General features: G+C 40.1%; 3 protein-coding genes across 7 annotated transcripts; 2 read left to right on the top strand and 1 right to left on the bottom strand.

Annotated features, from left to right (window-relative positions):
- Positions 1–645: 645 nt before the first annotated feature.
- clint1a (clathrin interactor 1a) lies at positions 646–13,444 on the top strand. Of its 3 annotated transcripts, none has more exons than XM_062425439.1 (12): positions 646–948; positions 4,503–4,607; positions 5,583–5,679; positions 5,985–6,093; positions 6,598–6,762; positions 6,900–7,083; positions 7,364–7,580; positions 7,665–7,752; positions 8,277–8,342; positions 8,812–9,116; positions 10,777–10,987; positions 11,145–13,444. In XM_062425439.1, exons 1-12 carry the CDS (start codon positions 908–910, stop codon positions 11,462–11,464), a joined length of 1,908 nt encoding a protein of 635 aa, XP_062281423.1. In that variant the 5' UTR covers positions 646–907; the 3' UTR covers positions 11,465–13,444. The 3 variants fall into 3 exon arrangements, with proteins under 3 accessions (XP_062281423.1, XP_062281424.1, XP_062281422.1); XM_062425440.1 differs by having other exon boundaries at positions 8,809–9,116; positions 10,786–10,987; XM_062425438.1 differs by having other exon boundaries at positions 8,809–9,116.
- A 1,312-nt stretch (positions 13,445–14,756) lies between these two features.
- lsm11 (LSM11, U7 small nuclear RNA associated) lies at positions 14,757–18,324 on the bottom strand. The gene is made up of 4 exons (XM_062425948.1): positions 17,839–18,324; positions 15,853–15,992; positions 15,660–15,743; positions 14,757–15,214 (listed from the first exon to the last, which is right to left on the bottom strand). Exons 1-4 carry the CDS (start codon positions 18,290–18,292, stop codon positions 14,873–14,875), a joined length of 1,020 nt encoding a protein of 339 aa, XP_062281932.1. The 5' UTR covers positions 18,293–18,324; the 3' UTR covers positions 14,757–14,872.
- A 467-nt stretch (positions 18,325–18,791) lies between these two features.
- thg1l (tRNA-histidine guanylyltransferase 1-like) lies at positions 18,792–23,985 on the top strand. Of its 3 annotated transcripts, XM_062425616.1 has the most exons (7): positions 18,792–18,992; positions 19,225–19,428; positions 19,535–19,711; positions 19,793–19,962; positions 20,063–20,151; positions 21,413–21,520; positions 22,965–23,985. In XM_062425616.1, the coding sequence occupies exons 2-7, from the start codon at positions 19,235–19,237 to the stop codon at positions 23,124–23,126; spliced, it is 900 nt and encodes a 299-aa protein (XP_062281600.1). In that variant the 5' UTR covers positions 18,792–18,992; positions 19,225–19,234; the 3' UTR covers positions 23,127–23,985. The 3 variants fall into 3 exon arrangements, with proteins under 3 accessions (XP_062281600.1, XP_062281602.1, XP_062281603.1); XM_062425618.1 differs by lacking the exons at positions 18,792–18,992; positions 19,225–19,428 and having other exon boundaries at positions 19,629–19,711; positions 19,797–19,962; XM_062425619.1 differs by lacking the exons at positions 18,792–18,992; positions 19,225–19,428 and having other exon boundaries at positions 19,645–19,721; positions 19,889–19,962.
- The last annotated feature ends 1,431 nt before the right edge of the window (positions 23,986–25,416 follow it).

Raw genomic sequence — 25,416 nt, 5'->3', positions numbered from 1 at the left:
TGTGTGTGTGTGTTTTTTCTCTTTTGTTTATTTGGTTTTTGTGTGTGTGTGTGTGTGTGTGTGTGTGTGTGTGTGTGTGTGTGTGTGTGTGTATGTGTGTGTGCTTGATGTGGTGTTCATGTTTTGGTTGTAATTCTGCATTTGATGCTATTGTTAAGTTTGAAATGCCAATGTACGTGACAGGTGTTATAAAAAATAAGATGTACTTGACTATCACTTTATGCATAATCAGCGTACATATAGACCACAATAACTATGTTTTGATTAGTCAATAGATACACAAAACCACACTTTTTGCATCTTGGCCTGGCTATATAAATACTACTAGACATTTTTTACAGCAAGGATTGATTATTATAATATCAATCCAAGATTGATTTTTTTGTTTTGATTTTATACTAATAATTTCTCCTTTGCCTTTTTTTGTTTTTTGTTTTGTTTTAAATCATAATAACTTAAATCGTGTGTAATTCAGTCGACCACCAAGTGTCCTATACGGGATTCCAGGTGGCCTCAGAAATCTCACCACTCCTCTGACAAGTGTTTCTATTTGTAGTTTGTATCTCCTCACAGTTGGTTATAATTGTGTAATAAGTTTGAATATGAATTTCCCAACACACACAAAACGTGACTGAAGAAAAAGAATGACTCACAAAACAAATAGAAGCGCCTCAACACTAATTAGAAACTACATCTCCAATGCTGCTTTACGCAATTCTGACGTTACAGGGACATTTCCCGTAGTAACCTAACCTTTCCTGTCTGCCTGGTGGTGCGTTTGCGCCTCCTGTCTTGAAAGAGAGGTGAAGAAGAGTTTACTTTCCACAGTTGAAGGCTTGGTCTCGGTGTTTGTCTGGAGTAAAAGGGTTTTGCGGAGGCAGAAAAGCCCCTTTTTCACAGAGCCAAGATGCTGAACATGTGGAAGGTTAGGGAGTTGGTTGACAAAGCGTGAGTATTTCCCAGCCATATTGTGTCTGTTTCGTGTTATTTGTTTGTGAAGTTCACCTGTTTCAAAGAGACACGTACCCAAAACTTTGACGTCACGTCACTCTGAACAAGTTAGCTAGCCTGTATGCTAGTAGCGAGTTAGTTAGCTGACTTTGACAAATATTGTTTCTTCGTACTACGAGTGTCACTTCTGTGTGCCTCTTATGTCACCATGGGTGTCATGTATTTGTTTGAGATAACATTTGCCCTGTTGTGAGATACTTAAGCGTGTTGTTTGCGTGTTTCCTCCGACAGTGCAAGCTAACTTAGTTAGCTAACAAGCTAATTACTTAGCCTGCTGGCTAGGCAGCTAGCAGACTGGGCTAGCCAGCTAAGCAAGTTTGACAGCTCTAGGGCTGAATAATTAGCAGAGGACGTTTTAACGTTACACGTTAACACACAGGCGTTTCCTGGCTACCACTATATTAAAACATTGTAGGAAAACTTAATCATATATGGAAATATGTTACTCTACGATATGATTGTTATGCCACTTGTAGCTAAGTAGCATTTAACTGTAGCTGTACTGTAAGTCAGTGTCAAAACTTTACACATGGCTGGGTTATTATCTGTGGTCACAGCACAGTTGTTTTAGACCTTATTTACACTGCCTGTCAAGTGGAACTAGTCAGACAACATTAACCAGATTTCAGTGTAAACAAATGTCTTAATCGTATAATACAGTAAGAGAAAAATAAGTTGTAGCGACTGTTGCTGCGTCAATAAACAACAATCAAGTACATTCAAGCTACAGTATACAGTAGAAATACAATCATGTATAACTATCAACGTTATGTGTCTAATACGACCCGTAGAGTTGTCATTTTACTATGATATAAAGCACTAAAAGAAAACGAGATAAACAGTACAGTGAAACAGAGCACTTGTTAATCAGTGGCTATTGATACTGCAGTGTTGTGCAACTTGTTGGTTTATGTCCAATTGCTAAATTACAAGAAGTTCTCTAAGGTTAAATACATTTGCTACTGTTTACCCTTCCATCACCATGTTTTCATTGAACCGGAGATTTTTAAAAAACAGTCAGGCAACTGACAGGCTACCTGTAAATAAATGTATACTGTGACTCCTGACTGAAGTTTTTTGCATTGTTTGATGGCAGTGTCAGTTTATGGCTACAAGGCCCACAGCAGTAATTTAGGAGCTGAACTTTCCCAGTTGTAATGGGAGCTCTGAACTTGGGCAACACCTAGGGATTGTGCGTTTTTTGTTCTCTTGTTGGACTCTGGTTTACTTTTAGCTGCTAACTAAAAGTGAGCATGTTTTCCTGTACTGTAGGGTGGTGTGAGGCTATTGCACAATTTTTCTTCCCTTCAAAAGTTTGTTGGCTAATTTTGTAAACCCAGACAATAGCATGTTCTTAGGTTTATCCAAGAAGGTGTTCTTGTTTAATGTATTAGTCTCCCTGGAGTTTGACCTCCTGAAACATGGTTTGCATTAATCAGAGAGAGACAGAGAGGTTAACAGACTAACAGAAAAAAAGAAAGGTGAAAGGTGTGTAACAGATTTTCCATGTACATTTTCTTCCTATTTCTGATGAAACATTGTGTGATGAAAGAGCCTGTGCTATGAGAGATTCATAGATGCCATCATTTTGCTTTGACATCTACATCACATTATCATTATGTGTCACTAAGCTGTCTGTCACACTCACTGTGTGGCATAATTTCCTGTAGAAGTTTTTGCAGAGGCAGTGAATGCAAGCAAATGTTTTCTCCCGTTTAAAAAAAAAAAATGTCTGAATAAAATCATAAGACACCACATGAACAGTGAAATACAGTTGGGTTCATGTTTAACTGCAAAGGGAAATTTTGCCTGATACAGCACTACAGAAGTCAAACGGAAATCATGTGTGATAGTGTGTCACTGTGAAAGAGTATCACAACTTCCGTTTTATCTGGCTGATATCTAGGACAGGACCCACTAGTGAGAAGAGATAAGATGTTGCATCACTACATCAAAACCTCTTGTTTTTACTGTGCATTGTGCAGTGTTTCCAGACATAGCTGAAAAAACCTGAGATATGTCCAGTTAGCAACAAAGCACAGAAGATATTTGGAAACGATGCTCAAAAAATGAAATTGGTCCTAATGAAGCCTGACAGTATGATCACAATAATAAACAAATGCAGCTAGACTAGTTTGATATTCAGTTTGATGCAGGACAAGGGTTGATGTCTGTCTGGGAACCTGGCACTCAAAGTTACTGTACCCTATGGTCCAACTCGGGTTGATTATAAACAGATTTGTTTTTCTTGCTGTTGTTGGCATATACTTGATTTTTGATGTCAGAGGGCTAACCATATCCCACAGTTTGCAGTAGCAATACTGCCTGACTCAAAAACCACAGAAAGGGTGTATCTCTGCTCAGCCTAACATCAAATCAATGGTGCTCTTTCAGGCGCTGTACATTTTATTGCTGATGTGGCAATAGTAAAGAAGGGATGAGGAGGTGCAGGGTTCAAATGTTTTGCCTCACCATGTTTTGGCTGAAGCTCTGATCGTGGCTCATTTCATTATCTGAAATAAGATGCCTGTTTGTTGATAGATAATACTTCTGTAATGGTGCGTGGCAGTAAGATACTGCAGTAACAGTCACCAAAATGAAAATGCTCTAATGCCACTTACCATTAAAAATGGCAATGCTTTGTTCTACATGTACACTTTGCATGTGTGGTGGATACACTGTTCCTCAGGGAGCAATACATTCAGAAGTCAGCTGTATAACCAATGTATGCATTCATTGCTCAATAGTTATTTGATAACTTATCTGTATATCAGGACATATTGCAAACCAACCAGAAGAAGCAGCATGTTTGTGTAGTCTGATTGAATAGATACAGGCAAATGCTTAGTCTTTTTAAGTTTATGTATAATCATCATGAATCTGAATATTCTCGCAGGCTACCCAACATTCCAACCTTGTTGAACACATTGTTCATTTGTAGCTGATTATTATGTTCTTTGCCATAATCCCTTATGAGATAGACAAGCTTAATGATTTAGAAAACCAACTTTATATTAACCTGAGATCATTTGAGAGCTACCTTTTTATACTGTTTCTTCCTGTTTAAGTTCCTTCTTTCTTTTCAACTAAGTTTCCTAGAATGTCAGCAGGCAAGAGTTCCCCCACAGAAAGCACAGCTGTGTTTCACTCTGTGCCATTTTAGGCTTCATTTATGTGTTTGTATTGGATGCAGATTTGCATTTGTTTGTTTAGGCCCTTGGCTTTGGGTTTTTGGTTTTTACTATCGGTTAGATCCAGAGCTCTCACACAAGCACTCCCTATTGTCCTTTTAGAGTATAACAGAACAATTGTATGGGCGTGGCTGTAATGAGACTACCTTTCATCTCTTATCATCCATGTCGACGGTTAAAATGGAGGCAATATATTTTGAACTGAATTACCAAATGCGACATGGAGTACACATAGTCTTGATTACATGGCAACATGATTAATGAAGTGATGTTTGCTTTTGTTTTTTTATCCCACTGTAGAACCAACGTGGTGATGAACTACTCAGAGGTGGAGTCTAAAGTCAGAGAGGCCACCAATGACGACCCCTGGGGACCATCAGGACAGCTGATGAGTGAAATTTCAAGGTAAGGCCAGCACAGTGTTGTACAACATGTCCTGCTGAAAAGCACCAAGGTTATTTGTAAATAAAATTGAACTGCAAAAAGATTATCTTAAAGCCTCATTTGACCTCAGGAACTTTTCCAAGAACAGTTTTAGGAGCTTAACCTTAATTAACCTCCCTTTCAACCACATATATTTAAAGTTTTAGTACTGTGGTCATTGTTCCTGACTACAAAAGTCCTAAGGTGTCCAACGTATTACTCTTCTTCCAGAAACTACTGAAGAGGAAGTTTGCGGTACTGAACATAAATTTCTCAACTGCCACGTGTGTAAAATTAATTCAAACTGCTGCAAGCACTGGTTGTAGTATCAGTATTACAACTAGGGGGGGAAATTTTCTGTTGTTGTTGGGATTTTTAAATGGTTATGCAAATTTTTAAAGAGAGAGTGGAAGAAACTAAACTGACTGAAACTTAACTGTGTAATTGTTTCATTGTGGTTACATACTAAAGCAGAAAAGGAGATTTGTGCTTCTTTTGAAACAGTCCTGCCCATCAGGCGCTTTCATTCTCACTTTTCACATCTGCACTTCTCCTTTCCCACATTAACTCAAATATCACAGCCTCATGAAAGTACATTTCTGAGAGCAAGACAAAAACCTCAGCCCACTCCAACTGTAGTCTTATTGTCTTGTTGCATACCAAAATTAGTTATACCAAGCTGCAACTTTTTATTTTTATCAATCTAATTCCCCTAATCTTTGCCTTCTTGAGACGCAGTGGAAATACAAATGTGCTGCAGCGACCAGTTGTTCCTATTGCCCAAGTTTAGTTCCTGGAGCTGGAATGAAGTTTAAGGGGCTTTTTGATTTTAATGAAGTTATTAAAGGCAAGACCAGTAGAATTATTGGTCGTCATGCACTGTGAATTGAAACCTTGTGTCGCTAAAAGCAATGTGTCCCATCATTCCCATTATTCTGTGACTTTGTCTATAATCAGAGCCACCTTCATGTACGAGCAGTTCCCAGAGGTAATGAACATGTTGTGGATCCGCATGCTGAGGGACAACAAAAAGAACTGGAGAAGGGTCTACAAGGTTTGCCACAGCACAGTTGCACCACCCAACAAACACACAAAATTATTACACAAGGCTTGATGGCCTCAGTACTATATAAAATGTACACCCTTTATTTGCAGTCTGTGATCTTTCACTAAACCTCAACTAAACATTTCTGCTCATTACTTACAGGCAAAATTCAGGTATCAACAACAAACATTCAAATATATTAACATTAGGTGAAGAAAGGAGTTATAATTGAAATTATATTTGGTTTATCACAGAACAAGAGCTTACAAGTTGGAAATCAATGTTATAACTGCTGTTGTGTGTTTGACTCTTAGTCCCTGCTACTGCTGGCCCATCTAATCAGGAACGGATCAGAGAGGGTTGTTACCAGTGCCAGAGAACATCTCTATGACCTGAGATCCTTAGAAAGCTACCACTTTGTAGGTAAGCTGTTGCTCTGATGTTTCCGTTTTAACCTTTCACTAATTTATAACATGCTTTCTTCTGCATTTTGTAGTAGTGTATATACACAAGCTCGTCAAACAAAACACTTGCAATCCATCATCACCTTCATGTGCAAGTTATGCTTTGATGAGGTGAGGCTCTCTCTAGGCAGCATGTGTATTAACAAAAGCTTCACTGTGAGCTATAATGAATGGCTGAAGGCCCTAAGCACTGCTTATTCCATAAATGCTTAAAACAAACACACACACACACACACACACACACACACACACACACACACACACACACACACACACACACACACACACACACACACACACACTCCTAAAGCTGCTTTCATCCTTCTAAACCATGTGTGTGTTTAAGGTTCTGTTTACCAGCAAGAAAGTTCAGCTTTTCCTATATAGAGATGTTCATACTCTGTATGTGGGTGTACCAAATATTGCTAATTCAATATATTATCTGCACGTAATCTCTACGTAGATGAGAACGGGAAGGACCAAGGAGTGAATGTGCGTCAGAAGGTGAAGGAGATGGTGGAGTTTGTCCAGGATGATGACAGACTGAGGGAAGAAAGGAAAAAGGCCAAAAAAACCAAAGATAAATACATTGGAGTATCCTCTGACAGCATGGGATACAGAAGTTACAGTAAGTACTCAGTCAAGCAAGTAATATAAACCACCCTCAATCCATTTAACAAAAACTTTGAGGTTTTGTTTAAATCCCTGTCCTATGCCAATCGTTTCTATCTCATAATCTTGTTGCTTTGATCTCTTTCCCATCAGCTGGGGACAAGTTTGACTCCAGCGACAGCAGAGGAAAGTGGGATGATGACTGGGAAAAGAATAAAGGGCAGTTCCCCTTCAGCGAAAAATTGGGAGAGATCAGCGACAAAATCGGCAGCACCATTGACGATACAATCAACAGGTTTAGGAAGAAGGATAGAGACGACTCACCAGACCGATTTAGGTAGAAAAAGGAGCCCTCTTTATTTTGATCTAAACCTTTCATCAGTATTTTTCAATCTAGGTATGAACATATGTACCTAAAAAAATCTGGATCAGGCAATTCATATCTAAAAACACAGGAAAAAGTTCAAAAGAAAAGAGCTTGCCTTTGTTGTATGGATAACCTCAAGGTTTTACTCAAGACTTTGTTTCGATCCAGGTGCTGTTAGTTGTAATAGACATTTGATCTGTCGGGAAAAATGTCCTTAGTTCTCATAAAACTGTTCATCTTTATTTCTCAGTGACAATGAGGAGGACCGGGGTCGCTCGTCTCACAATGGCCAGCCAGGTAAAGAGTTCAAAGATGAAGAGGAGACTGTTACCACCAAGAGTGTACAAATAGTCCAAGCAACAGAGACTACAGCAACGCGAAAGAGAGGTGTGCCATCTAGGAAAGTGGACCTGGGGGCTGCAGCCCAGTACACAGGAGACAACAGCCCAAACACCACCACCAAACAGGTAGTGAGAGTACATGGGTCAGGATAAGATAACATTTTTTTGTTTTGAGTGTAGGTGTGAATGCACTTTCTCTCTCGATTCCAGCCCCAGTCAGCAGCCCCTCAGCCCTCCAGCGCCGGCCTAGCTGACCTATTCATGGTGGACACAACACCTAGCCAGCCTGCTGCTTCAGGTATAATGGAACTAACTTATGGACATACAGACATTTTGGTATATTACATTAGCTGAGATGATTGAACTTGGTTGCATTTTTTCGGTACAAGTAGAGAAATTGGTCCAAGAAATGTTAAATGTAGCTTAGCACAAAGACTAGAAATGACTCTTAATATGTTTTCTTGTTACATATTCTTAACCAAGAAGCTAGCTGCTAATTAATCCAGGAATTACTGAGTTTTTTTCAGTGTTACAGTATTGTGCAAAATAGGCAACTCCACACTGACTACAGATTTTGGGGACAGCCGGGGGAGGGAGTTGATGTATAGGAACTAAGTGCACCAGATGTTTTTGGAGTAGTCCCTGGTGAATGGAGAGGGTGGGAGCGCTGAACAGATGTTTGGTCTTCTCCACCTATTCACTGCCACCACCCCTCCTCTCCCGCCTACACTCCTGACACTGAAGGAATGTTAACTATGGTAGAATGACACCTGGAGCTCTCTTGTTTAAAACTGACATGTTTGTGTCCATTTCTCAATGCAGACCTGATGTCTGGATTTGCTGATTTCTCCTCATCTGCCGCTTCTTCCAGCCTCTCCTCGGGATCTGGTTGGTTTCAAGACATTTTTTTTGATAGCGTGTGCTGTGCTTTTGTAGCCATACTGCTAGAATATTCAGAGGGATGCTGGGAGGGAGCCCTGGCCATATGGAGCCTGCTACCTGCTCTGCATAACAAGAACAGACACCCATCAACTCCAGTTATGGATGACAAGGAGACAGGGACATAGGAAGAAGTTGGTGGGGGTGGAGGAAGCTGAGAGAGATTGAGAGAGGGAGAGAGACAACAAACAGAGCGAGTTTAATGAAAATTTAAAACATGGCACCAGTTGTCACTGAAAATGCTCTGGATAAAACTAGACTGGCCTCACTTAAGACTCAACTGTTCATTGCCATAACAGGTTCTTTTTTTTTGCCAAACTTTGCAGATATTTACACACCTCACAATACAAATATCACTGTGTGGATGGCAAACAGACGTTCATGCAACTATCTTTTTTCCCTTTTCCTGTTGCAGCAGTGCCAGCCTCGAGCAGCAATGGAGACTTTGGTGAGTGGAATGCCTTCCCTGGAGGTCAGATGCCAGCATCTGTCGACACCGGTGGAGATGACCTTTTTGGAACCATGACAGCAGGTCCTGGCGCTGCTGCTGCCCCTGCCCTCACCCCTGCCCCAATGTCAGCTACAGGCTCAGGTCCTGCCTCAGCAGACCTGTTTGACTTGATGGGGCCAACCCAGTCCCTCACCTCTTCCCAGAGCCTCAACTTTAGCATGAGCAGCACACAGAGCATGAGCACCACAGTCCTGCCCCAGTCTAGGTCACAGGTATGCATGATTGCACTTATACATACACATACACACGCATCCTTTTTTAAATAATTTATTGATATACATACCATTACAAGACTCATAAAGAAGAGATGAATGATGCAGGTGCATGCAGACAATCCGTGGGAAAATACACATACACTTGTTTCTGTAGAGCTAGACTGCTAAATTAGAGTGCTGATATTATCTGTCCGTATTATCGTATTACAGATTAATAGGCATACATCAAGAAGTATTGTAAGAAATATTACATATTTTAGAAAAAGGCCCTTTTTGGTATTTAGCGAAAGCTGCATTATAGTGTATGATTTTGCTAATAGATTATGCTGTATTGTAGAGATCCTGCTAAAAGTCCGTGCATTTACAAATATTTAAGCTGAATTGTGTCAAACTCATTGTATTATTGATGGAAGCCTGCTGCTAATATGAATCCGCTGTTGCAAAACTAGATTATTGCAAAATTAGATACTGCCAAGCTTATGCCTCATTTACATGTGGAAATTCAAATGTGTGAAACGGACTTCTTTCAGTGCACAGGCTTTGCTTTGAATGGACTTTGACATTGTTATTCAGGACAGTAATGATCCAAAGAGCTGTGACAAGGCAGCAGCAGCGTATAATCACTGCTCCCACAAATGGAAAATATATCCATTTGTTTATCACATGGATATATTAATGATTTATTAGTTTAAAAAATGTTGGTTAGAAGTTTACCCGTAATACACAATGCCACCATATCTGCTTGGTATCAAGCTATATACTCAAGTATTGGTGTTTTACTGACAAAATCTGGTATAGATATAAATTGTTTGCCATCAATCTGAATTATTTTTAATTTCAACTGTAACAAGCACAGTTTAAGATTCTGCTAATGTCGAGTGCTGGTTTTAACCAAACTTATGTTTATAATCTTCAAACCCGCTGATTTTAACTTGGCCATCAAACATGAGTGCTTTCAAAAATATTCAGACTTATAAACACCAAGAACGTAGCCTTTTATGCATATGCATGATCAGGTAATAAATAAATATCAAACAAATGTAAAATGTTTTTTACCTAAAATTACAGCTACAGCACAAAATAAACCCACACATTTACTCAGCTTACACTGCTTTTTGACCACATCAGTCAGCATGCCTCTGTAGTAAAGACAGTACATCAAGTGATTGAAAGATGGAAGACAAGCATGATGATGATGGTAGAGGGTTACCATGCAGCCTCACCAGATGCTCGTCTTCCCATGAGACCACCCACTAACCACCCACTCCTCCTGTTACTGACACACAGAATGAGAAGAATCAGGTTTGAGTTACAAAAACATTAAAAACCAAACAAAAGCCTGTGGATGTTGACTGAATTTCCATGTTAAAAGGTTGTTGACCTACTTTAACAAAGGAAGACACCCACCACTCTTTTAGTTGAGTTACTTAAAAGGGTTTGTTTTAATGAGTTGAGAAAGAGACAGTAGCAGTTACCACAGACAGTATTAGGGTTAAGTAAGTCAGGCTAAAAAATTAGTGCCTGAAACTGTATCTTTTCATCATTTATTTCAATTTTGGAACTGTTACATATATTCTAACTGTGTATTACTGTGATTGAAGCATGCTGTCTAACTAATACTGAATCTGTGCTTGTTTTTTTTTTCTGTCTTTGCTAGCCCCTCCAGAACATGGGGGGTCCTCTACAACCACAGTCTGCGCAATCGCTCCAGCCTGTGCAGCAGGGAGCAGGTTCTCCGGGTGCCGGAGCCAAAGCGTCCCTCCCTTCCACCTGGTCGGACCACTCTGTTGACATCAGCCTGGACTTCCTGGGCCCAGGCATGCAGGCCCCAAAGGCTAGCCAGCCCACCCTCAACACCCTCCAACATGGTGAGAGAAACGTAGAGCTGGCATGAGTGGTGACACTGTAGCCAGGCTCTCCCTAAAAGCACCCCCCCCCCCCCCCCCCCCCCCCCCCCCCCCGTCAATCAAATGTGACTTAAGGGTTTGGCACTTTTACTCAATTAATTTGTTGTTATTTTTTTAGGCAACCAAGCACCAGCCAACATGCTCTCCCAGGGATTTTCCAGTATGAGCCTTGGAACTACAACAGTCAGACCGCCCGTAAATCCTATGATGCACCCTGGTCCTAACATGGGAATAGGAATGGGCATGGGGATGGGGATGGCCCCCAACCAGGGCATGATGGGGATGGGCATGAACATGGGGATGCCACAGGGAAGTATGACCATGGGGATGCCTGGTGCTATGGGAATGGGAATGGGAATGGGAATGGGGATGAACCCTGCAATGGTCCAACAGCCCAAACATGATGCCTTCGCTGATTTCGGCAACTTTGGGAAGTGATGGAGCTGGAGAGCAAAGATTTATCAGGAGGAGTGGTGTCAGTCTCTCTCTCTCTCTCCGTCCATTGGTGAAGGATTGTTATGAGCTGCAAACAAAGAGTACTTGAATAATGTCAACTATCATAAAACCAACACCCTGCAATCTCCTTATTTTTTAAAAGTAATGCTGTGTAGTGATATGAATCTAAATGAATGTGTGTGTTCGAACCAATGATCTGTCTGGTCTGGGGTAGTGGTCAGGCAGAAACACTGTTAATTGTGTGCCTTGTTGGTTAGTTATGACACGGTGAGAAGAAGGAAGTGTGTGCCTCTGAGTGAATATCAGGGGGGTTTGCTTTTATAACCTCAATCAAGTGAAATCACCAGAATAGCAAAAAAAATATATATATATATCAGTAGCTGCATATTTTTTTGAGATACTTTCTCAGTAACTTTACTGAATGATGAGTTTTGATAACATGATCAGCCATTTTAACTTTCTAATGTACATTTAAGACTGTCAAGTTACCTCTTATTTGTCCTCGTTCTTCCTTGGGCCTGTAAATAGAAATCTGAAGCCTTACAAATAACTTATGAAGTTCCTATATTAGAGGCATTGTGAAGAGTTGAATCTTACAGACCAAACCTGATATGAATTGAGACCTATATGAAGCACATTGACACCTTCTCCTTGTACATACGTGTCCAAACACTCCAAATGTGGCCTGTACTACAGATAAAAGTAATGAGTGTTTGAAGTGAAAGCTATTTGATTAATTTGTGGAGTTTTTCCATCAACAGACCATCATTTGTGGCCTTTCTTATTGGACTTATGTGTTTCTATATTTTACTTACAAAGAAATATATAATCAGTTTGCATAAAAAAGAGATAATCAGTAAGTAGAAAAAGCCTCATACAGGATTTTTTGTTTTTTAATTAGCACAGAGTGCCTGAAAGATCTGTCTTTTCTCTTCAGTTAACATGTTTAAAAGAGACAATGTGACTGTGCAGTGTTGAGGACAGCTACTGGGAAGTAACTTCTGTACAAACATGTGTTTGTACTTGTGCCTCAAGCCAAGTGTACTGTCTGTACAGATATCAGATGCAGTTGTATAATTATTTCAGTCTTTGTTTTGTTTTTCCCTTGCACATTTCTATCCTCCCACTCTCTTCAGGCCAGTGATACCTTCAGCGCTCTGAAAACACCTGAGAAAATGTACTGAGCTCAACTTAATTCCTCAAGCGTCGATGCCGACGCTCATGCATTTATCTGCTGTGTTCAATGTTCACTGGTGCATCTCGATAAATACTGCCTTCTCACCTTCATCAATGTTACACTTTAAAACACTGCTGCCGTCACATTTGCAAATCCAGGTCCAGGTTTTGCAGTTTATCAGGTACAGAATCTTGTTTGAGAGGAAGCACTTTCACCAGTTGGGGTCCAGGTTGAATATACCTAGTATGATATGGTGGATGGATTAAGATGTGTTGTGGGCGCCTGTTAACTGTTCTTCAGTGGTTAAAGTGCCTGCTATTGTTTGCCTCCTGACCGTTTTATTAAGTGATTGATAATAAGTACATCTTGCTTGCCTGACATTTCTGGTATGTCAATGATGAGATAAATAATTCACTGACCAGAGAAGACGACATTGGATCCTGCAGCCCTGTGAGAATTGAAGTTGTGCTTTCCCTCTCTCCCAGGGGCTCCAGAGGCTGAGCACACTTACACCTGGTAGCCTTGCATCAGAGTCTGAAGCATTAAAATGACCAAAATCTGTTGCTGTGTAATAATATACCAGTAGAAGTTGTTAAATGCCTTTTGTTTTCTACTTCAAATTATTTTGATCTTCTCTAAAATGGGATTGTTACTGAAACACTAGTATATGCAAATATAAAAAAAAAGTAATGGAAATCCTTTGAGAAAATGAAATTTTGCGTTATTCCCATTTTGACTTGATTTACACATCCAGATTCTTTACAACATTAAACAGTTGATTGAAATGTGTTAATGGTGTGTGTTATTTGGCGTGTTGTGTCATTAGCCTCATTCAAAAGAGCTTCATGCAGCAAAAGTGAAGCCACAGCACTCAACTTTGAAATTACATTCAGTTGATATGAGCTTGTTAACGTCATTGTTGATTAGAGTAATAAGGCAAAGGCAACAAAATGTCTAAGAATACTTGATGAAGCTGAATGACAAAACCATATCCTTTTGGTATATGTACTTTTAAAAGTTGATCATTTGTGTCAGATGCTTCATTTCTAATACAACTTATTAAATGTACAGTTTCTCCAGTGAGAGAGTGAGCTGGTCTGAGTGCTCTGGTAAAGTACACTCAAGAGGAAGATTGTACAGTCTAATTGTGGCCTGTGTCTTTACCACCAGTGCACTGTCCTCTTAATCATCAAGGTTTGTTGGAACACACTGGTGTGACAAACACAGCTAAAACATGGCTTACATTAAACAATTGACCCCGTTTTCACTCTCTGGAGAGGACTTTTAAATGGGCTACACTAATAATATTCTGATACATTATATGAAAGTAAAAGTATATAATTTAACATAGAATGTGTCCTACTTATGGCATATGAATATATTAAAAGAGGGTCAGGTAAACTTTCAGCGGTCTGCTGGTAAAATTCAAACTAAAATCAGATGATACAACAGGAAATAATGTGATGTTAAAGCTCTGAAGCAGACCCAGAAACATTACAGCAACACACAATCATTCTGTGCCACTCATCATCCAAAAGTAACCTCTGCCATTTAAAAAAAAAAAAGGCAACGACATCTTTAGTCTTAACATCTTCCATGAGATGCAGTAAATTGTGCTTTTATGGGTAATGTGCCCATTAAAGAGTAAAAGCAATCTGAGACGTCAAGACAAATGACAGCTTTTGAGTGCCATCTGCAATCTCTAGCTTCACAAACTCAATTATTCATAATGCATTTATGAAGTCCGCTGAGACTGCGCTGTCATTCCTGTTCAAACTAACGGGGAAAAGCAACATAAAACGACAAGCTCTTTGAGATGACAATGGCCTTGCAGATGGCACTAATGTGTTATGCTGCCACCTTCTGGGTAATAACCATAAACACAGACACGGTTATTAAAGCTGCAGCACGGTCGTCACAAAATAAATTTAGTGGCTGACAGACAAAAGAAATCAAGACAAGAAATAACTAAAATTAGTACAGAGAAGCTTTATTCCCTGATATCAAAATAATTGAGAAAAACTTCCATATCAATATGATATAACAGTAATCCTGATTTGATTCTTACAAATGTAATTACATCAGGAATATCTTGGCAATTCATCTACAGAGTTTCACATCTATTATTACAGATGTTCAGTGTGAAATAAAACTTAACTGGTGGTGGTAGTGTCACATCTTCCTTGAAAATGAGATCAAACAGAAGATGTTCATCAGAGAGGCTGCGGGTTAACCAGGATAACGTTCTCACCCCGGATGAAAAGCTGGTTGATGTGGCGTGTGTGGACCTTGCCGTATGCCTGGGGGTCTTTCTTCTGACAGGCCTCTGGATCCTGGGCCTTCAGCGAGATTTCATGTTTACCCGGTTTGGTTTTAGCACTCTCTGACAGCTTGGGCTCTGTCCTGCCGTCTCCTCTCTGTCTCTGAGCAGACAGGTTTTTTGGAGTCATGTTAGGGTTTGCGGGCTGATGCTTGTCGGTTTTTCCATGGGCTTTGTGCTTTTTTGCTGGCTCGTCAACTCCTGAGCTTTCCTGGAGCTTTAACTTCTCAAAGAGCTGTGCAAAGATTTCAATCGCATTAATATTTTTGGATAAAATGCAGAGCTTACAGTACTTGTCTTTAAAATCCTGATTCTATTTTTATGGTCAGCATTTTTTACAGCAAAATCAATAAATACATCACTATAAAGAAGCTATTATTGATACAGGCAGGGTCCAATGCTACCATGATGGATCCAAACTTACTACCTTTCCATTTATTGCACAGCAGTCACAGGAAACTAGATCGAACAGCTATCGTTCATCTAAAAATGCATCTCCTCAGCAAGGTGACCACCTTTACTGTGCCCTGCTGCTGTTCCCAGAACCTGTATCATTAAACCATCCTGCTGTTACTATGGTAACCACAGGTGTCATCAAATCCACAAAGACGGCTGAAATCTTAAGGATTATAACTTTAACTATTACTGAGAGGGAACCAACAATCAAAACTAGTGCTTACCCGTGAAATAGTGAGGGCTTTCTCGTGGTAGAATGCCTCTCCAAGAAGAGGCTCTCTGTACGTCTCATCTACGTCCACCATCGCCTGACAAAAAAGGAATGTGAGATTCCATCATAAGGCCATCTAATTCATGGTTACTGGCATGTTGTTTTGCACATTTCAGATTCAGTATGTGGAAAACAAGAGAGCTCACCATGTTCCAGAACTTGTCGAAGGCCACAACGAAGCCAGAGCACACGCCTCTCAACCCCTTGAAGGTCCTGATGTGAACTTTGACCCTTATCCTCTCCTCAACGCATCGGTGCAGCTCACCCAGAGGACTGCCTTTGCATACTGGAGACATATACCAGGTTACACAATGGTTTCTACAAATGTTTCATTGCAGAAAGAATTCAGCTGAATATAAAGTATGATTTCTGGCAAGGTAAAGAATAATTATGCAAAATGTATGATGTATTAAATCTTAAAGTTGACTTTTTTTTGACAGATATTCACATTGTCACAAATAAAAGGAAAGAAATTGAATAAAAGAATGGGGAAACAACAGATAATGTTATTGGGCTCGCTCAATGGTTTCATGAGTTTGAAAATGATGTGAATCACACGCTATGGTGCACTAGCACACCTGTGGGAGTCTTTGGTGTGATCTGTTCTGGAGGCCTACACCGCTAGATTAAGTATCTTTATGTTGCTTTTCACTCAATGTGGCATGGACACAGTGAAATAGTACCTCCACTTATTGTTAATCTTCTCCAGTGGGGCAAATGGGTCTCTTAAACCAACAAATGAATTAGCTTATTCTAAAACTACAGGAACCATGTGACACTGGTTTTGCATTTAAAGTGAAGGACAGCCATGACAAAAAGTGACTTTTATAGGTCATCTGCCAGCCTCAAATGAAAACTAATAGAGGTGTCGAAAGTTACTATGTGACACAATACTAAAGTTAGCTTCCAATGCACAGCTTATGGGTCATGGTTAAGGAGAGTTATTTTAGCACCTGATTCTCCTTTTTTTGGACTACTGACACTTGAAAAAGCTGTAAAACTGTTAAAACCCACTTACACATTTGTGAAACCTTCATTTTTCAGAAAATTGTGATTTCACTTCTCATCATATCACATTAGACTAGGTCTAGATTGAAAACCGCTATACTTAAACATGTACATTTTTAACAGCAATAATCTAGTCCTGTTTTAACAGGTCCAAGTATAATATTTTTTGCTCTAGATTTGATCTAACGTGGTCTGGGTGGGAAAAAAGCAGTGAAATCGCTTTTTTCAGTTTTCACAAATAGAGTAAAGGTTTCACAGATCTGAAGCTTAGTTTTATTGAGTCTTTGGAGGCTCTTTGTTAATCTAGTCCAGATCTGACGGGTCTAGATATGGTGGTTTCTTATGTGAAGCTTGTTTTATGTGGTCCGGATGGAGAAAGGAAGTGAAATTGCTCTTTTTCCTGTTTTCATAAGCAAAATGACGATTTCACAAACCTGAAAGTGGGTTTAAACATTAAGCTTGTGCTAGGATGACTAACACTTTTTTCATATGTATAAATGGTGAAAAACAAATTACTTTCTCCTTAGTGTCGTTTATGTGACACAACCTAGCTCCAAATACTCCAGAAAGACCATATAACAGGGGTGTCAAACATGCAGCCCTAATCCTCCCCACTTTCCTTCCTGTTCTTTTCCTTCCTTCCATCCGTCCTTCCTACCTTTCTTTGTTCCTTCCTTCTGTCCTTCCTCCCTTCTGTCCTTCCATCTGTCCGTCCTCCTTTTCTTCCTTCTTTCTTTCCTTCCATCTGTCTGTCTGTCCGTCCTCCCTTCCTTCCTTGTTTCCATCTGTCCTTCCTCCCTTTCTTCCTTCCATCTGTCCTTCCTTATTTCCATTCTTCTGTCTGTCTGACCTTCCTCCTGTCTGTCTGTCCGTCCTTCCTTCCTTCCTTTCTTCCCTCCTTCCTTCCTTCTGTCTGTCTTTCCTTCCTTACCTCCATCTTTTTAATGATCCGGCCCACATGAGATCAAATTGGTCTGTATGTGGCCCTTGAATGAAATTGACACCCCTGCCATATAACAATGTCAGCTCGCTTCATGACACTAAAACACAAGCAGGTTGCAGCATGTCATGCAGCATGACATGCTGCCAGGAGGTCAGACAGTGGTGGTGGGTATTGAACATACAGGGCATCCTCGTCAGGACATTTTTCTGGGTCTTCTGCCTCCGTCGCCGCGGTGTGCCGCTGCTCTCCCCCTCCTCTGCTTCGGGCACCGGGTTGTTTACCATGAGCTTCTTTAGCCTCTCGATACGCTCCGGGTCAGCCACTCCTTTCATGGCCTTACGCCGCTTTTTCTCCACATTCTCCGGCTTGGCTCTGCCCCGACCGCCCTTCAGGAAGCTCTCGTACTCGGCGACGTTGTTGAAGCATTTGATGTTAGGGAAAGGGAGCGGGACAGTGGGAGAGTACAAGGCCAGCAGTGGGTCGAAGTTGTCGGAGCAGACGTCTGTTTTATCTGCCTCATCCTCCCCAGCAGTACTCACTGAGTCCGACTCATGCTGCGGTACTGAAGCCGTAGCAGGTACCGTTTCTTTACTGTCTGGTTTGTCACTTTCTCTGTCCCTCTCACTTTCCTCCATGTTTGAAAGAGCCGCAGAACGGCAGAAGAGCACACGCAGACGCAAAGTACTATGGGAAAGTTGTTGTTGTCGTGGTTGACGTCTCACTCTGCTCCTTTCACCCCCTCTTAAAACAGGCTAGCATCAGTCACATGGTCAACTGTCATCCCATCTTGTATGTAACATTTAACTGAGTTTAATGTCTGGAGTCATAATTACGGAAGCATTGCATTCACTTAAAAAAAAAAAAGGTCTGTTTTTCTGAATATATTTTTTTCTTTTTCTGTTTTTCTGAGTATTTCTTTTTCTGTCATCCCATCGCGTGTGTAATATTTTTAAAAAAGAGACCGTTTTGGAAGTGGACTTCAAATCACACATGAGCAGGTTCTGTATTTATAGACGATCTTTGATTGCGCTTCCTCATGTGCGCCACACAGTGGCGCTAGAATAAAGATGGTGTCAGAACCCGGAACCTTTGTTAGCTGATTGCGTTACTACAACAGAAATCAGCGCCGGACTGTATACAACCAGACAACCCAACGTGTTTAAGATGACATCTTCTCAAGATTGAGAGTAGATTTCCAGTGATAACATTGCTATAATATCCCAATCCAGCCAATATTAATGTTTGTTCATCCACCAAAGTCTTAATTTAACCGCATGTAAGAAGGTTCCCAATCGGAAGCTATACTAGGACTAACATCACACATGGCATCCAAGTGTAAGTAATTATTAACATTGGCTAGTCAGTTGATAAATGGACAACCTAATATGTATCTCTAAATGTCCCATAATAATAGCTGTAATAGTCAGTGTGATCTCCTTTTAGCCTAATTTGATGTCAAAAATAGTGTTGCTGTGTGATCCTGTTTGAGCTGAAAATGTTCTATTAATCCTGACTTTGTGGTTGTTTTGTTGTGTTTGAATGACCATCATGCGTCTGTATGTTGCAGGAGCCCCCTCATGCTGATTGGAAAGGTGTGCAGTATTCGTGGAGGCATCAGGTCTTGTGTAGTCAGACCCATAGCTCGTTTGTTTACCTGCCCCAGTAACATGGCCAAGAGCAAGTTTGAGTATGTCCGCAACTTTGAGACAGATGACACCTGTCTAAAAAACTGCTATATTGTTGTGAGGCTGGATGGGCGCAACTTCCACAGGTGAGTCTTCGTTTACAGCTACACATCTGTCCTCTTTGTGAAGATGTGAGTGCTTATGTGGAGCGCACAGCACAAAGTTTGAATTTCTTCTTGCATTTTGTGTCAGGTTTGCAGAACAGCACAAGTTCACAAAGCCCAATGACAACAGAGCCCTGGGACTGATGAGCCGCAGCGCGCATTCGGTCATGGAGGAACTAGAGGATATTGTCATTGCTTATGGTCAAAGTGATGAGTTCAGCTTTGTTTTCAAGAGGTCGTCCAACTGGTTCAAGAGGAGAGCCAGGTACTGAGAAGCAGCATTGTTCTCATCATATTCGCGTCATATTTCTGACTTTTTCTGACTTTATTTCTCTTCCTCTGGCAGTAAGCTCATGACTCATGTGGCATCCCAGTTCTCCTCCTCATATGTGTTTTACTGGAAGGAGTTTTTCGGGGATCAGACGCTACTGTACCCACCAAGCTTTGATGGACGTGTGGTCCTGTATCCTAGCAACCGCAACCTCAAGGACTACCTGAGCTGGAGGCAAGCAGACTGTAAGTACACAAAGTGCTACTACTGTTTAACAAATATTTGAGTTTTCTCATTAAACTACATACAGATGTCAGACAGTACAGATGTTTTTGTCTCTTTCAGGTCACATAAATAATTTGTACAACACAGTGTTTTGGACTTTAGTACAGAAAGGAGGACTCACCACAGTCCAGGCAGAGGATCGCTTAAAGGTGAGCAGTCAACACACTACACAGTTCATTAAGGTGTGGTTGTGTACATCGACATTGATTCATGTGTTTGTATGAATATATCTTATAATATTAAAGGGGAGTACTGCTACTTTTTTATTCCTGTTAATTTCCTACAAATAACAGAAGACAATTAAAAAAAATGGAGGAGACACTTAAATATTTAGAGCGTAGAAAACATTGTCATTGTCAGTTAACAACAGATATACACAAGATCATCACACAACAGGTGTACAGTGCTGTCTGTGGGCTGACACACAATCATCACAAAAAGCATATCCCAACACATTAAGATCCATAATTCATCTGATTCCAGTTACTAACTATCAAAACATTTGGAAAGCATGTAGAACCAGAATCAAGAACAATACAGTAGACATGTATTCAGTGTAACTCCAAATGCAACAATGAAACTTTCACTCGTAATTTTGGTTTAAGCATTGAATTGTAAATTGTCACAAATGTGATCTACATCAAAAAAGTTAAAACAAAGGACACCCTGATGAGGTTTTGATATTTGTCATTATTTTTGACATTTTGTACGACTGAATAAAAAAAATGATATATAGAAAAATGATCAGTAGATTAATTGATAATGAATGTTAAAAAGTTAAGCATAGCTTTCTCATCCATGCTCCAACTTAAATTAATATGTTGTATTTTAGCTGCTTCAGAATGAATTTTTTTTAGCACATTACAGACGTACACATTCTGTAAGTGGTTTGCAACACTACGGATGAGAAATGTAACATTCATAACTACAAAGGGAAATGTAAAGGGCAATAATACATCTAATTGAACACGAGGCCTGTCACTGCTTGCTGCAGCTGCCTCCGATTGACGCAGCTGTTCTCAGGAAGTTGCTTCATTTTCCAGTGAGCTTGGAGGGACATTACGATGAGGTGATGACAGCCGAGTTATGAAAATGTTGATTCTGGTTGGGCAGCATTCGTTATTCACCGCCCATTAAACCATTATGGTTCCAAGTTCCTGTATCACTTTTAAAGTATTTCTTTGAAATGGAGGTAGACCAAGAAGTATATTTGCAGCAATAGTTCACTGCAACAATAATAGAAGCAGTGGGCAGTGTGGTCAGTGGTTTTGTTGAATGTGTGAATGAAGTAAGTTGTTCTCTTCACTTGATGCATCTCATCTGTGCAGACTTTATATAGTCGCTTAATCAATATTTCCATGCATCAGTCATAAGTGTCTCTTGCCCACCCACCCCCCACCCCACCCCCAGGGAACACTAGCCGCAGACAAAAACGAGATCCTGTTCTCAGAATTTGACATCAACTACAACACTGAATCTGCCCTTCACAAGAAAGGCACCACTCTCATCTGGGAAAAGGTGAGCTGATTTTCAGTATGTGATGATGGGTTTTACATTCTTTGAACCTGCCCCCTTTTCCACCTCACCTGTCTCATCCGCCTCTGCTTTAGCCAATGATTTCAAAAATGTTCCCTGCCATGTTATTTATGTCTAAACATGCAGGATTCAGTATGTATAGATGTACAGGGTCTGTGTTTCCAGTAAAGTGAGACATATCCCATTATCATAACTGGGGCTGAGGAAGAAATTTCTCATGTTGCATGTTTATACCTATTAACTACTTCGTCATCCGGACCTTAAAATGTATCTGTCTTTGTTTTTAGTCGAAGTTACATCATTTGTCATTGTCCGCTTGCTTGCTTGCTTACCACACAAATCTGTTGTGCTGCATTCAATGATTCTTGAGCATCTGAAAAAGCACTGCATTGACAAGCTTTATGTGGCTGCTTCTCAAATCTCAGTTCTTGAATGCACTTTTCTAAACAGTCCAGCTTGTACTGCATTACCAAATTTTAACATAGCAACTTGACAAAAAAAAAAAAGCTAGAAAAATGTGCACTATGTTGCATTTCCTATCACAAGCAACTTTCAAGTGTTCATCGGTAGATCTAGATATCATAGTGGAATGAAAAGATACTAAATAAATAGTTTCCTGGCAAGTCTAAAAGTATATTGCATGCTACGTAAATGTGTCAGCAATAAAGTATACAGTATTATTTGACTCTTGCAGAGTATTATTCATGCTAGTGGCATGGCTCCAGGAATGGCAGTGTTTATCAGTCGGTCCCTGTGGTCCAGACTGAAATATCTCAGCAACTGTTGGATGGATGGGCATGACATCTAGTACAGACATTCATGACCCATGGTGATACCAGCAGGTCAATGTTTACACTTATTCAGTGAAATATCTCTATAAATACCTGATGGATTAGCATAGAATTTTGTACAGTCATTCATGGTTCCCAGATGATGAACCTTCATTACTTTTACACCCCCCCCCCCCCCCCCCCCGCCTTTTATCTAGCACCACCTTGAGGCTGACGTGTGTCATTTTCAGTTAATTATTTTTGTGAATTGTTAGATGGCTTGCTTTATTTGATTTGGAAACATTCAGCATGATGTTATAATCTCTTATATCTGTCGAACGCTCTCAGTATTAAGCTGTTATTGATACGTCAACCACCAACAGATGTTATTTCGGACACATCATCAGTTGTGTCCCTCAGCATCATCAGATGTTTCGGCCTTTTATTCACAATACACCGTCTGCTGAGGGAGGCCCACTGCAGGCTGATCTACATCGATTGGCTGGAGCGTTCTGCAGACTCTGATGCCTGCTTGATAGCAAAGTTGATACATATTCTTCGTCTTGTTAACAATGATTAATTCATTAAAGACAGACTTAACTAACTAGAAGTTACCTTCAACTGTTCTCATCATATTCCTCAATCTTTGTTTCCAGCGAGATGAAACTGTCACTAAACGCTTAAAACGACCAAATGAAGAGGAGAAGGACGTGAATGTGACACGCAGCAGGAGGAAGGTGCAGGCGTACCACTGCGACATTATAGGAGACCAATTCTGGCAAGAACACACAGACATCCTGGAGGACGACAACTGCTAACAGTTCCTCTCCTATTGTAGGAGAATAATACTGAACTGAGTCTGGCCAGAACGATTAAAGTGGACCCATTGGAGCAGTGACAGCTTGATACTGACTGATGTAGATAATGTGTCCTGAAAGTGGGATGCTTAGTATTCTCGAAACCCTTGTCTGTTTTTCTGGGATTGAATCTTTTTGGTGGATTGACTTTGTATTATTGCTCTCTCACAGCTGGAACATATACTCTCTTCATGTATTAAACTTCTATCATAATGTTTCCTTAAAGTGCGAAGTTTTCTACCTAAGTTGCACAACGTTGAAGGGGAAGCAGATTTTTTTTTTGTTGCATTGAAGATAGGAGCTGTGTTGGTATTTAGAAAAAACCTGTTAAGTCACTCTGACATCATTCACTTGCCCATCTAGCACGTCCGCCGCTTCTAAGGTTGCTTGTCCAAAATTATGTCCTCATTTGATATTATGAATGGCATTTAGAATACTACCATCACTTAACTCCTTTTGGCCCAACACTCTTTGTCTTCGGGGGGGGGGTTTCATTTGTGTGTGTGGCCGTTTCGAGTCTCAACTATGTTTTGAAGTTCCTAATGTTTGGATTTTGATGATTCAAGGAGGATATTTACAAAGGCTTCAGTATCACTAACAGTAATGAGAAAGCAGATGCAAGGTTGAAATAAGCAGAGTAAAGCAGAAACGAATACCTCTGGCAGCGAGAGGCCTTGTCTCGCAGCCAGCCACGCCATTTAGAGATGTGAATGGATTCATTGGCCTGCACTGTCATCAGTGCTAAGAATACCTCACACACCCCCTGTACACTCTATCCCTCTGACATGTGCTCTGTGGCATATTTATCATCACACTTATAAATGACCGGCTCAGTATGAATGGCTGTTGGAAGCTTGAAGTGGTAGAAGCCAACTGTATTTTGTTACTGTAGTAGGCTCGGTTACTGTGAGGTATTAGAGCTGTATTTTTGGTTTGGTGACCTTGTTTAAAGCTACTGTAACTGTTGTTTATGTAACCAGTATTCGACTCTTCCACTCATATTTGGAATCTAATTCATTCACAGAGGCTGGTTTTTTTTCATTTATTTTTCTTTTTTTTTATGTGACCTATTTTTCAGACTGCTTGAATTCAGTGTAATGTCTATAAAAAAAGACATACAGTACAAGTTGCTGTTTTTCTAAATGACAGAAACCAGCTGTGTGTTTGGGGCAGTCCATTTGGGCCATAGCCAAGCTTAACACATTTAGACCTGACCTGACATAGATATTAGGAAGCAGAGCATGTGTAGGCAAGTGGTTGAGTAATTTAAAGACCACATATGTTTACATTTAAGGCTACTGGTTGAGACTTGCTGATAATATTCTATACAGCCACACTGAGATAGTTATTTAAAAGCTATTTCGAAATAAGTGTAATAAATAGTGTTCCGGTGTTCACTTCTGGTTGGTTGTGTAGCCATTGAGATACATAATCATCAGTTTACAGGGGAACATAAAGGTCTTTGTACAAGTCAGGAAGAGTGCTATTCACATGGATTTAGACAACAGTTGTAACTTGTCCTGTGTGTCTCTGAGAGCTTTGTTCATCAGGCCTGGGCCTATACCTGAAGCATTGATACTACCAACACATTTGATTATCTACATTAGTGGTAATAGGATTGATACAAATGAATGGATCCAACCCAGGTTAGATCAAGTTATGGGTGCAGTCTCTGCTTTTTTGCTGGAGTCATCTCATTAGTTTAAAAAATCCTCCGGTAATCATACTATATGTCTCATTTACCACGAAAGACTTGTGTTTTCACATCCATGTGATTAAGAAATGAATTGAAATATGAAATGCACACAGTGGAAAAGAAAATGTCTTCATAATAAGCCTACTAATGATGAATTTTAAAATATCCTTTACAGAATACAATATTAGCTAATTTTAATAATAAAAAGCAGTAATAGTGATAATGGTAATTATATGTGTCACTCTATGTTGGACTTGGAGACTGTAAATGTACAACTATAATTATAATATTGTCACAGTGTGCATTCCAAACTGGGGGCATGCTGTTTGAAAGGTGGGCATTAATATCAATATGTGGGAAGGGGGAGTGTATTAAAAAAGTTTCTTGATGTGAAATGGTAGCTTGATCCATACTGGTGAAAAAGTAGCTTATAAAAGTCTGAATTTCTTGGTCTATGCTGCTTTGATCTTTAAAAAAAAAAGTCTCTTGTTAATCACCTTATGCAAAGCAAGGCACAAAATTGGTGCAATATCCCTTTGATAAATAATGCCGAAA

The sequence above is a fragment of the Scomber scombrus genome, chromosome 9 (genome assembly GCF_963691925.1).
Source record: "Scomber scombrus chromosome 9, fScoSco1.1, whole genome shotgun sequence".
Classification (NCBI taxonomy): Eukaryota; Metazoa; Chordata; class Actinopteri; order Scombriformes; family Scombridae; genus Scomber; species Scomber scombrus.
This window is presented reverse-complemented; position numbering and strand designations above follow the sequence as displayed.

Excerpts from the sequence above, each read along its gene's own strand:
- clint1a (XM_062425438.1), top strand. The coding sequence starts at position 908 with ATGCTGAACATGTGGAAGGTTAGGGAGTTGGTTGACAAAGC. Across the intron at positions 5,680-5,984 it reads ACTGGAGAAGGGTCTACAAG|TCCCTGCTACTGCTGGCCCA; the intron begins GTTTGCCACAGC and ends TTTGACTCTTAG. Across the intron at positions 7,581-7,664 it reads CAAACACCACCACCAAACAG|CCCCAGTCAGCAGCCCCTCA; the intron begins GTAGTGAGAGTA and ends TCTCGATTCCAG.
- lsm11 (XM_062425948.1), bottom strand. The coding sequence starts at position 18,292 with ATGGAGGAAAGTGAGAGGGACAGAGAAAGTGACAAACCAGACAGTAAA. Across the intron at positions 15,993-17,838 it reads TGTCCTGACGAGGATGCCCT|TATGCAAAGGCAGTCCTCTG; the intron begins GTATGTTCAATA and ends ATATGTCTCCAG. Across the intron at positions 15,215-15,659 it reads AAGCCCTCACTATTTCACGG|CTCTTTGAGAAGTTAAAGCT; the intron begins GTAAGCACTAGT and ends ATCTTTGCACAG.
- thg1l (XM_062425616.1), top strand. The coding sequence starts at position 19,235 with ATGCTGATTGGAAAGGTGTGCAGTATTCGTGGAGGCATCAGGTCTTGT. Across the intron at positions 20,152-21,412 it reads AGGCAGAGGATCGCTTAAAG|GGAACACTAGCCGCAGACAA; the intron begins GTGAGCAGTCAA and ends CCCCACCCCCAG. Across the intron at positions 21,521-22,964 it reads CCACTCTCATCTGGGAAAAG|CGAGATGAAACTGTCACTAA; the intron begins GTGAGCTGATTT and ends CTTTGTTTCCAG.